Source organism: Physella acuta, unplaced genomic scaffold (genome assembly GCF_028476545.2).
Source record: "Physella acuta isolate Inbredline_101_S28 unplaced genomic scaffold, ASM2847654v3 ptg000213l, whole genome shotgun sequence".
Taxonomy (NCBI): Eukaryota; Metazoa; Mollusca; class Gastropoda; family Physidae; genus Physella; species Physella acuta.
Genome location: NW_026731732.1, coordinates 252100 through 264533, shown reverse-complemented (window position 1 = coordinate 264533; position 12434 = coordinate 252100). Strand labels below are relative to the sequence as shown.

Genomic DNA, 12434 nt, shown 5'->3' with positions numbered 1-12434 from the left:
AGTAGTTAGTAGATAATTTTAAAAAATTAATATGATTTAATTATACAAGTGAATCATATTGTAACCTAATACAATTATTTTCTCTAAATTAGACCCATTGTTGTTAATGTTTTGTTATTACCATGTTTCATCCAGGTGCTCTTGGAGGATCACATTGTGAAAACCATGACCATGAAAGGCTCCCCATTTATCAAGCCATTTGAAGATGAAATCAACAAATGGGATAATTTATTGGTAATTAAAATACTAATACCTACAATTTTCATGTACATTTGTTCAGCTGGTGTTTTTTTTTAAATTTTGTTTTTATTTCAGCATCGCATGAAAAGTATTCTTGACTCTTGGTTGAGAGTTCAGTCTGCCTGGTTGTACTTGGAGCCTATCTTTGGTTCTCAAGACATCCGCAATCAGATTCCAGTGGAAGGGAAGATGTTTGAAGAAGTGGATGCGCATTGGTTAGTCTAGTTAAACCAGACTTACCTTATGTTAGACTTAGAAATCTGATGGTAAAAATTCCATAAAGGTGTCTGTTTTTCTGTGCATTGTTTCAAAATTGCAGTATAAAATGGTCTGTGTGTAATTTCCTTTGTTTTTCCAAAGGCGCCAGATAATGCTAAAGTCAGTGGAGAATACGAAGGCTTTGGTTGTTGTCTCACAAGAAGCCATGTTGGAAAAATTACAGCACTCAGAGGTTAATGCTAGTTTTATAATGTTTCCTTTAGAACAATATTTTTAGAGACTTCATAATACATTAAGAAAACATTTTAAAAAAATTCTCATCAATATCTATTTAGTTTTATTATAGCGTTAGATCAATATTTATAAGACCTTGTTAAAATTTTAGTGATTCATAATTTTAGCTGTTTTAAAAAAAAAAAAAATCTAATATTTGAAAATAAATTTGTATTTACAGTCAATGTTAGATGACATCCAAAAAGGTTTGAATGACTATTTAGAAAAGAAGAGGCTGTTTTTCCCCAGGTGAGCCTTCAGTTTTTTTATCACTATAATTATTTATACAAGCAAACATATTTAGACCTCAATGAGTTAGTAATATATCGCAAACTTTATTATTACCATTGCATATTTTACATGTGTAAGGAAACAAAGATTTAAAAATCTATGTATTGATTTGAAAGTTTATGTTTGCATTCATATTTAATGTGTCATAAAACTTGTTGGTTTTGTGAGTTTAAAAAAGTTTACGGATTTGTATAAAATGCCAATAAGAATTTGATCTGCTGGTATTGCTGTAAGGTTAGGGTGAGGTTTTGGTAGAAAGAATTGAATAAATGACTTTGATAAAATGTTTGATAAAAAAAACAACTCATGAATTAATATAAGATTACTAATTTTAATATTTTTTTGTTTTACTTTTAGGTTTTTCTTTTTGTCCAATGATGAGCTACTTGAGATACTGTCTGAAACCAAAGACCCACTGCGTGTACAGCCTCACTTAAAGAAATGTTTTGAAGGCATCGCATGCTTGACCTTCACTCTTGAGAAAGTTATAACAGCTATGGAGTCAGCAGAGAAGGAAAGAGTCAAGTTCTCCAGGAAAATTATTCCAGCTGATGCACAGGGTCTGGTGGAAAGATGGTTACAGCAGGTGGGTTTTTTTTTTATTACATCAAGTTGTGTTGCAGCAGTTTATTTTTTTTTTTTTTTTACAGCAGAAGAGTTACTATATGTTGTATTACAGCAGGTTAGTTTTGTTTTAAAGTTGGCTTGACTATTCAACAAATGTGGTCCTGATGTGTGATGTGTGCAACTATAAATCTACTTTAAGGGTTCTCCACTCTGAGAGTAAAATATTTTTACTTGGCTCAACTATTCAACCAATGTAACGATGTTGTAAGATTATTGTTACCTTCACTGTATGAATAATTACATTGTTTTTTTACGTGAATTAAATATTTTATAAAAATAGAGTGCTGTTGTATGCAAACCTGTGTGTTCTCTCCTGAATAAAATGATATTTGGTCGTCAGGTTGAGGAAGTGATGAAATTGAGTTTAAGGGAAGAAATGGGAAAAGCTGTCAAAGTTTACCCCAGCACAAAGAGAGGGGACTGGGTATTGCAGTGGCCAGGTCAGATTGTTTTAGCAGCTAGCCAGATTCATTGGACAGCAGAAGTTACTCAGGTATCTCATCATCAGCATTCCGTTCATTATTAGTAGTAGTAACATTTGCTGACATATTTTATTATTAATATTCGACGTTTCATTTATTGTATGAGATTAACCAAATCATAATTGTAAACATTCTTAAAATCTAATTTCATTTAGCCCTTTTTACATATTTCATGGTCATTTTATTCATTTATTGACTTTTATAAAATTGATGAAGGTAATTTAAAAGAGTTACAGAAAATTATATCTCCTGTATTTTAAATAATTTAGTATTTGGCATAAAAAAATCTTCCATGTTCTGTCCAGGCAATAAGGTTTGGAGGATTAAAAGCCTACTTGGCACGCAGCAACAAACAAGTGGAAGAAATTGTGGAGATGGTTAGAGGAAAACTGACTAAGATGGCGAGGATAACATTAGGAGCTCTAATTGTCATTGATGTTCATGGTGAGAATTGAAATTATTTGATGCATTATTTGATGCTGTTACACTTAAATCTATAGTTTTTGTTAAAATTATTTGCTAAAGTTTCTACTACACTGATATTGTCAAGTAGTGTAAGTACCATCTCAAATAGCTGAAGAATATTTTGTTCTGTATCTTTTGACCTTTGCGTGTGAAGAGATTTGTTTCTTAGCAGTTTCTACTCTAGCGGCTTTTACTATACTCAGTCATGTACCAGTGATATCCTTTGGGCTAGAACTGTACACACATTTAGTGTTTTGAAAAAGCCTTATTAAATAGTAATTTAATACTGTTTCCATTTTATTCAGTCATATAAATTTGTTTCCATTTTTATTAAGTAACAATTTGTTAATAACATATACCTTAATAGATGCTATTCTGAACAATTGTTGCAGCAAGAGATGTGATAAGTAACCTGTTCTCTATTGGCACATCCAGTCCTGATGATTTCTCATGGATCTCTCAGCTCAGATACTATTATGAGGAGTCCTTATGCAATGTTCGCATGATCACTACCAGTGTTGCTTATGCCTATGAGTATCTTGGCAACTCTGGGCGCCTTGTTATCACTCCCCTTACAGACAGATGTTACAGGTTTGTTAAATCTAGGAACATATGGGTTTATATATGGCAAGCATAGTTATCTAGCAATTTAGTTTAGAAGTGTAGGTATATATATACCTTACAAATGTTTGAAATCTTTGTCATAGGACACTGATGGGTCCCCTCCTCCTTAACCTTGGTTGTATGACTTGGTCTATCTGTCCTTACACATGTTTGAAACCTTTGTTATAGGACACTGATGGGTGCCCTCCTCCTTAACCTTGGTTGTATGACTTGGTCTATCTGTCCTTACAAATGTTTGAAACCTTTGTTATAGGACACTGATGGGTGCCCTCCTCCTTAACCTTGGTTGTATGACTTGGTCTATCTGTCCTTACAAATGTTTGAAACCTTTGTTATAGGACACTGATGGGTTCCCTCCTCCTTAACCTTGGTTGTATGACTTGGTCTATCTGTCCTTACAAATGTTTGAAACCTTTGTTATAGGACACTGATGGGTGCCCTCCTCCTTAACCTTGGTGGTGCACCAGAAGGGCCTGCTGGTACAGGCAAGACTGAGACTTCTAAAGACTTGGCTAAAGCAGTGGCCAAACAGGTCAGTCTATTGTCTCTAACATCTTTAGAATACATTTGTTTGGTTATTTTAGAAATTTCATTTTAAAAAATTGTAAAAAATATGCACTATTTAGATAAAACATTGCATTTAATATTTCATTTCATGTGAATATTTATTCTGTTTAATTTAATTGCTATTTAATTCAATTGCTCTCTTTTAAGTATGTGGTATCAATTGCTCTGTTTTCAGTGTGTGTTATTCAATTCCTGTTTTTAACATGTGTTATTCAATTGTGCTGTTTTTCACATGTGGTATTCAATTGCTCTATTTTCAGTGTGTGGTATTTAATTGCTCTGATGGTTTGGACTATAAAGCTATGGGTAAATTTTTTAAAGGCCTTGCTCAGTCTGGAGCCTGGGCATGTTTTGATGAGTTCAACAGAATAGAACTAGAGGTTAGTGATGGCTTTTTTTGGGTAAAATTTCTTAAAATAATAATAATTCTAGTTATTCTTTATATTAATATAATTATAGCTTACCTGATTTAAAACTTAATTAAAATGTCTATTTTTAAAAATTTTAAAATAAGTCAATAAACTTTCAATTGTTTATAGAATTTCAATTATCTGTAAGGTATTTATATTTTGCAATTCTTAGGTGTTATCTGTAATTGCGCAACAAGTTCAGACAATTCAGAGAGCCATCATTGACAAGGCATCAACCTTTGTGTTTGAGGGTACAGAGATATCTTTAGATCCAACCTGCACTATTTTTATCACCATGAATCCTGGCTATGCTGGCAGAGCTGAATTGCCAGATAACTTGAAAGTAATATCTTTATTAATAATTCATTTTAATTTATTGTTCTCTACAATCTTTAGAATTAGACTAGGCTTAAATGTAGAACAGTAATTAATTTATATAATGACTCTTTGGGTTTTCTGAATGTGTTCTTGCCTTGTTTGATGTAATCTTCAAAATACAAATTTAAAAGTGTAATGTTTTAATCTGCCTTTGGAATTTTTTAATGAATTTAAACAATAATAATAATGAATAACTGTAATTGTTGATTTATTTAAAAAAAAAAAAGCAATAATTGAGCTTTTAATAAAAAAATATAATAAAATAATTTTAGAACATTAATCCTACATAAGTCTTCTAAATATTGACATTTTTTAATATGTTCGTATTTTACATGAATCTTGACAGGTTTTGTTTCGCACTGTTGCCATGATGGTACCTGACTACGCCATGATTGCAGAAATTTCCCTCTACTCCAATGGCTTTGTTAGCTCTCGGAGTCTTGCCACTAAAATTGTCGCCACCTATAGATTGTGTTCAGAACAGGTAGGACATAAAATGTCTTTTACATTGATAATGAATTTAAAAAAAAAACAAAAAAACTACAAAATGCACATACATTTTCTGTATCCAGCTTTCATCTCAACATCACTATGATTATGGTATGAGAGCTGTGAAATCAGTGCTTACTGCTGCAGGCAACTTGAAGCTGAAATACCCTGACCTTGAAGAAGATGTTCTTGTCTTGAGGTCCATCAATGATGTTAATTTACCAAAGGTAGAAAGTAGATGCTAGGCCTTTTTATAAAGGCATGGGATATTTAATTAAACCTTCCCTATGTTAGAAAATTAATACAGATAGACTTTAAAAAACTATTTCTGACATGAATTTTTTAAATAATTTTCAGTTTTTATCTGATGACATTGAGTTGTTTAATGGCATAACCTCTGACCTTTTCCCTGGTGTGACACTACCTACACCTGACTATGTTTGTCTGGAGAAAGCTCTTGTGGAGAAGATGGAGAAGGCAAATTTGCAGCCAGTGCCTTGGTTTATTAAAAAAATTATTCAAGTAAGCTTCTCTTGATTACATAATAAAATTATACATGTAAGCTTCTCTTGATTTAGTAACAAAATTATGCAAGTAAGCTTCTCTTGATTACATAATAAAATTATACATGTAAGCTTCTCTTGATTACATTACAAAATTATACAAGTAAGCTTCTCTTGATTACATAACAAAATTATACAAGGAAGCTTCTCTTGATTACATAACAAAATTATACAAGGAAGCTTCTCTTGATTACATAACAAAATTATACAAGTAAGCTTCTCTTGATTACATAATAAAATTATACATGTAAGCTTCTCTTGATTACATTACAAAATTATACAAGTAAGATTCTCTTGATTTAGTAACAAAATCAATCAAGAAATCTTTATTTCACTCCACCTAACACCAAGTATAACAAATATAATAAAATAGCTTATATATAACCTGATTTTGTTTAAAATGTTTATTTTTGTAAATATTCATGTGTGTTGTAATTAACATTGTAGCATAAATTACACACTTGACTGCAAGCTTTATTATTTAGACTTTTAGACAATCATTAGCTTTAACAGTGAACACATGAAGAATAGAAAGAGAATAAACCTTTTCCACCATTGTTGTTTAGATCTATGAGATGATTCTTGTGAGGCATGGTTTGATGATAGTTGGGGACCCATTAGGTGGGAAGACATCAGCATTTAAAACTTTAGCCTCAGCGCTGGGTTCACTGCATGAAGCAGGTCTCATAGAAGAAAATCCAGTAAGTCGTTACTCAGTGTTGCTCACATTTTTCATGGAATGTACATAAAGTAATTTTTATAAAAGTTTTTTTTTTTTTTTTTTTTACAAATTTATTATTATTTAAATGTTGCTATTGTTATTTGAAGATTTATCTATTAAGTCATCTTTTTAATGTGATGTTCTAGGTTATATACAGCATCATTAATCCTAAAGCTATCACAATGGGTCAGCTGTATGGAAGATTTGATCCTGTCTCTCATGAATGGACAGATGGTAAATCGAAAATCTCTTGATAAAGTTCAAAATTACTTAATTTAAAAAAAAAATTGTTGTATGTATTTCTAATCTCAAAATTGAAGATATTATTTTAAGTAATATGTTTTTAAAAAAAAGCAAATGAGGACTGAGAGAGTAATGCAATAAAACCTGAATGATTGTAGGTGTTTTAGCCAACACTTTTAGAGAGCATGCATCCAACACAAACCTGAGTAGGAAGTGGATCATCTTTGATGGGCCAGTAGATGCTGTGTGGATTGAAAACATGAACACAGTGCTGGATGATAATAAGAAGGTTGGTTTAGGTTTATGTTGCTGGGGTTTACAAGTAACTTGAGGACAAGATGATTTTACAAATATCTGTCTACGTATTGATGTCTAGTTGACATCTTTTATATCCTTACTCATACTGAAAACATTTATTAGCAAAGACTAAATGGCTAATCTAGTTAAATTCATAAAGAAAGTCAAAGTATGTTGGGTCTTTAAGACAATTTTAATTGTAAATACATTCTTTATTTCCCCTAGTTTTGTCTTTTGTAAATATTTTTTTGTTTTTCCTAGCTTTCTCTTCTATAAATAAGTTTTTGTTTTTTAATTTCCCCTAGCTTTGTCTAATGAGTGGAGAGATTATACAAATGAACAACACACAAAACATGATCTTTGAACCTCAGGACTTGGAACAAGCCTCACCTGCCACAGTCAGCAGGTAATGAAGGATATAATAATGCTTGTGATGTATGTTACGTTCAAACTTTCATTCAACGACAAACATGATTCAAGGCACTGGTCAATTCTTTATTTAACTTCTCATCTTCACCATTACACCACAAGCCATATACCCAATCCACTATAAACAACCCCCTCATAATCATTCAACCCAGTTTTTATACCCACACTTCACCTGTGGGTAACAATACTTAAACACCCCGGGATTGCATTAACTAACACAAGCCTCTCCCTTATGTTTGAAACTATTCTAACCTATTCTAATCTAACCTACAACTGATCCATTACAATATAAGCAATTTAACATAATATTTCCTATAAAGTGTACAGTTACGTCTGTGCATTACTGTTGTATTTAAGTAGTTTTTTTTTAATATTGGTATTGTGAATGTGTGCTACGTAATCCATCAGGTGTGGAATGATCTACATGGACCCATTGCAGTTGGGCTGGGAACCACTAGTCACATCATGGATGGCCACTCAACTGCCGGACTCACTAAAAAAGGAACAAAAGGACATGATCAGGGTTTGAAATTGTTTTTGTTTTTATTGGTCTCTACATTTTTTGTGTCTAATAAATTGTTTTTTTTTGTCGTTGATTTTTTAAAAATCTTTTATTCTTTAGTTATTATTAGGAATTTAAAATATTAATGTAATTATACACTTTAAAAGATTAAAATATGATTTGTTTGTATGATTTATGCAGTTCTTTAAACTGTTTTCAGCTGTTATTTGAGTGGATTCTTCCTCCATGTTTGAATTTTGTGAGCAGATCATGTAAACACATTCTTCAGCTCCACCCCATGCACTACACAGTTAGTTTGTTGAAGTTGTACTCTTGTCTCATGGAGGAAGTTAAGTAAGTTTAACAGTCACATGAGAAACAGCAAATATCATTTAATTGATTCATATTATAAAGATTGATTTAAACTACTCTAAAACAGGAAAGTGGGTAAAGATGAGGATGAAGAGGAAGAGTTTTTAGATGAAGAAAGCAAGGAAGGTGTAGAAGGGGAAGCAACTGGGACTGCTGGGTTAAAATTGAATGAGAAGAAGCTGGAGGAGGAGAGGACCAACATGACAGTGGCCTACTTCATGTTCTCTGTAGTCTGGGCTGTTGGGGCCACCTTAGACAACAACTCACGCATCATGTTTGACCAGTTCTTTAGGGAGTTGTGTGACATGGAGGGATCTAAGGACCAATATCCCAAGTAAATAGCAACATTTTTATTTACTTAAAAATTATTGATTTACATTTGTGGAAATTTAAATCTACAATTAAAAAAAAAGACTTTAAAATACTTGTAAAATTTTTAGTTTATTTATGCAATACCATACAGTAAAATACTAGACTTACAAAGATTTTGTTTTTTTGTTATTACTATGAAGGCTGCATTATGTGTGGCTGCTTTGAGATGAATGAAGCATATTCTTAGAATCTGTAAAGTTGTCAATGGTTACCTAAAGATCTGAAGAGCTGTTTTTCTAAATTCTCTAAAATGTTACATGTCTTGTTATCCTAGACCTAAAGATCTGAAGTTTCCTAGAGCTGTCCTTATCCCCAAGAAAGGACTGGTGTATGATCATGTCTTCATTAGAAAACAGTTTGGCTCCTGGAGTCCATGGACAAGTTTAGTCACTGCTGTAAACATTGATGATAAAGCTCAGGTAGGTTTCTCTCCCTTATTATTTCCCTCCCTTTTCATTAGAAAAATATTTTTCAATTGGAATTTAAGATTAAACTAAACTACACTATATTTTTAATTTTATTTGTAGGCTATTTAAGAGATTTATTAACTAAGTTGAATTCACAATGATGAATTACTCTGATATCAATACAAAAATATAAGTGTACCAAGTTGTGAAAACTATTAAGGTTAGCTCTATAGGAACATGAAAATGATTTAAAGCAAGTTGTAAAATTTTATTTTTTGTCTATTCCACAGGCCATCAAGGTAATGGCTTCACTGAATCTACCAATATATTAGTTCGTACATTTACTGTTGGTCTACAGGAAATAGTTTTGATAAAAAGGAGATAAGTTAAATTAAATATTGCAAATGTTTGATAAATATGCTCTGTATGAATGGCTAACACCACTCCTACTCATCCTTTTTATGATTTAGCAAAAAGTAATTTCCTAATGTAAAAAAAAAAATATATATATGTTCAATAATACTTATTATCATAAGGGGGTCAGCAGTTATGCTATAAACTCCATGTATACCATATTGATTACATTTTTAGAAAGAGTTTTGCAACTTAGAAGAAAGTAACTAATTGATCTCAACTATGGGAAATCACACAGCATATATTCACATTTTAAAATATTTCTATTTAAAATGCAGAAAAAGTAGACAACTTATACCTGATTGTTTTTTTCTTTCTCATCAACAGAACAAGCCTCAAGGTTCACTGTCTACGGGAGATCTGGTAATGCTAGAAAAGTTTACTTTTTATTTTCAAATGTTCCACACTGTATATTTCACATCTATAAGTTTTTCACCATTCTGTTTTGTCTAGAAAAAGATTTTATTTATTTTTTTCACTATATATAACCAATAACTTGAAATGCTTATCATACACTCTGCTGGTTATATAAATAAAGAAAACTAGTTAAAGAGTTTACTGTCTTACAAGATGCTCTACAAAAAAAAAAATTATTTTGTCATGTATCTTACTTTAAGACTGTTATAATTTTTAAAAAACTAAATACCATTAAACAATTTTTAGCATCTGTAGTTATAGCTGTAGGCCTTACATGACTTGTTACTTAGCAGATTTTTTTGTTAACAATTCTAGGATTAACTGCTTAAGTCTTAATGTGCTAATCAGGAGTATTACTAACAAGTAGTTTATTTTTTACAATATTCTCTTAAAGAAAAAAAAATGTTTTTTATGTTCATTAATTCTGTTGGTTAACTCTGATTAATTAAAGAAACTAAAAAACCTGCACCTCTTATTACAATACACCAAGTATAAATGTAGTTAAAATTGTGTATGTTCTCACCACAGCAAGGCCAGGAGCTAAGGATTATGGTAAGATTAGGGTCTGTTGTAACTCACCTGGATAACCCATCTGCACTTTGATGTTTGTGTACTTTAATGATCCCACAGTAACCTGTTCTGTACATGCCTCTGGGTCTATTAAAGTTGTGTGGACTAAACACATTCTAAATTTAATCTGCCTGTTATAAACTCAAATTGAGTTTTAAATACGCTTCAAAAATCAAGGAATGTTAATTAGTTAGTAAAGGTATCAACCCTTTATAAGTATTTATGGTTAGAGGAAAACTAAATTCAAGTTAAATAATATCAGTAAAGGGTTGAATGTAAAATAAGTCATGCTAATAGATAGTAAGTAAACTGTGATAAATTTCCCTTTTAATTATCTCATGTTAAATTTCTTTTCTAATAACGATCCATCATAAGTTCATCATATCTTTTCATACCTGTTACTTTCAACATATTTTCACTGTATAAAATATATCATTTGTAACAATTATTGTGGAAAATCATACATACATTAGTCCTATTTTGTTCACATACCATCATATAACCATACATAAAGCTAATATAAGAACCTGTGCTTGTTTATCTTTCTGTTGTGTTTTTTTTTTTACATGTTGTGTTTTCCCCTGCTGTGTTGCTACAAATAATTTTAAATGTGTATTGTGTTGAAGTGTAAATATGATTTAAATTGCCTGTAAATCAAAATTAAACTGATTTATTTCTTTATTTATTGCTCAAATTTTTCCACAAAAAAGTTTTAGAATAATTTCAAATGTTATGTCCTATTTTTTTTCCTTTAAAATTTTATATTTATTGTTAGCTTAAATTTAAAATGTGTGTTATGCAGTACTTAATGTTTGTATACACTGTTATTGTTGTATATCACTATCAGCCTATATCAATATATTCTTTTATTTAATCAAATAAAATGTAAATGAGCATATTAGTTGTACACATTCATCAAATATTTAAAAATACACATACTATATATTACATAAAATATATATTGATACTGTTATCAAAATAAAACCATTTTTTGTGGGAAGAAACATGTAAAAAAATGTAGTTGCAGATAGATTTTTAAACTTCTATAAATTAAAACATAATGAAAACACTTGTATTATTTAAACATTTTAGATATTTTAAATTATAAAAAAATACCAGTACGAAAAGAAAACTTCATTAATTTTTTTTCTATGCTGCTGTATTATGTTAAATATTATTTCCTCTAGATATAACATTCTAGAAGAAACTTTCAAGCATGTTGTTTTAATTTTTGTTGATGTAATATTGTCAGATCAACTCATTGATAATTAACACAGTGGAGACAGAACGACAGCGCTATTTCTTGGCACTATTTCTTCAGAAAGATTTGCCGTTATTGTTTGTTGGGCCCACTGGAACTGGAAAGAGTGCAATAACAAACAGCTACCTTCTAGAGGTATATATGAGTGTTTGATTGGAGCTGGCAAGTGTAATAGCTATAGTTTCCCACAAATGGTTTAAATAAAAAAAATTAATTTAAAATGTTTTTGTAGCTTAATCAATTAATTTTTCAATATATATCTACAACAGTTACCAAGAGATAAGTATGTCATAAACAACATAAACTTCTCAGCTCAGACTTCAGCCAATCAAACTCAAGATATTATTTTCTCAAAACTGGAGAGGTAGTGGGAGTGTTTTGTATTAATTTATAAGCCTACATATATTTTCTTATTTATGTAATACATTGTTTCTGTTCACAGGTTTCTAAATAGATTTTTTATTATTTTGATCAATCTAAAGCATTTTTCTCTATGTGAATTTATAAATATTTTTTTTATTACTTTTTCTATAAAAAAATTAATTTAAATTATTTTATACATAAAGCTTCTTATAACATTTTCACCCATGAACTGTGTCTACATTTTAAACATGTCTATACCACCCAGGCGCAAAAAAGGAACATATGGGCCACAGTTAGGTAAAAAACTCTGTGTTTTTGTTGATGATCTCAACATGCCAGCCAAAGAAAGGTACGGAGCTCAGCCTCCTATAGAGATCCTCAGACAGTGGATTGATCACAAGTTCTGGTTTGACAGGTGAGTTCTGTTTGTTTCAGATG

At 30.8% G+C, this 12434-nt stretch overlaps 2 protein-coding genes across 2 annotated transcripts in view; both read left to right on the top strand.

Moving 5' to 3' along the window:
* The window catches only part of LOC131937558 (dynein axonemal heavy chain 3), a 55724-nt gene extending 55259 nt beyond the window's left edge, over positions 1–465 (top strand). The window contains exons 24-25 of the mRNA XM_059295088.1: positions 136–234; positions 316–465. Of these exons, the coding sequence (XP_059151071.1) occupies positions 136–234; positions 316–465 (249 nt within the window). The remainder of the gene's footprint in view (positions 1–135; positions 235–315) is intronic.
* Positions 466–605: 140 nt separating this feature from the next.
* Positions 606–12434, top strand: part of LOC131937540 (dynein axonemal heavy chain 3) — a 33581-nt gene continuing 21752 nt past the window's right edge. The window contains exons 1-23 of the mRNA XM_059295055.1: positions 606–691; positions 914–981; positions 1381–1609; positions 1991–2143; positions 2438–2576; positions 2990–3188; positions 3645–3753; positions 4049–4168; positions 4371–4541; positions 4923–5060; positions 5149–5292; positions 5423–5587; positions 6195–6329; positions 6496–6583; positions 6751–6881; positions 7195–7295; positions 7727–7841; positions 8041–8174; positions 8260–8526; positions 8839–8983; positions 11625–11768; positions 11903–11997; positions 12262–12411. Of these exons, the coding sequence (XP_059151038.1) occupies positions 611–691; positions 914–981; positions 1381–1609; positions 1991–2143; positions 2438–2576; positions 2990–3188; positions 3645–3753; positions 4049–4168; positions 4371–4541; positions 4923–5060; positions 5149–5292; positions 5423–5587; positions 6195–6329; positions 6496–6583; positions 6751–6881; positions 7195–7295; positions 7727–7841; positions 8041–8174; positions 8260–8526; positions 8839–8983; positions 11625–11768; positions 11903–11997; positions 12262–12411 (3221 nt within the window). The 5' untranslated portion in view covers positions 606–610. The remainder of the gene's footprint in view (positions 692–913; positions 982–1380; positions 1610–1990; positions 2144–2437; positions 2577–2989; positions 3189–3644; positions 3754–4048; positions 4169–4370; positions 4542–4922; positions 5061–5148; positions 5293–5422; positions 5588–6194; positions 6330–6495; positions 6584–6750; positions 6882–7194; positions 7296–7726; positions 7842–8040; positions 8175–8259; positions 8527–8838; positions 8984–11624; positions 11769–11902; positions 11998–12261; positions 12412–12434) is intronic.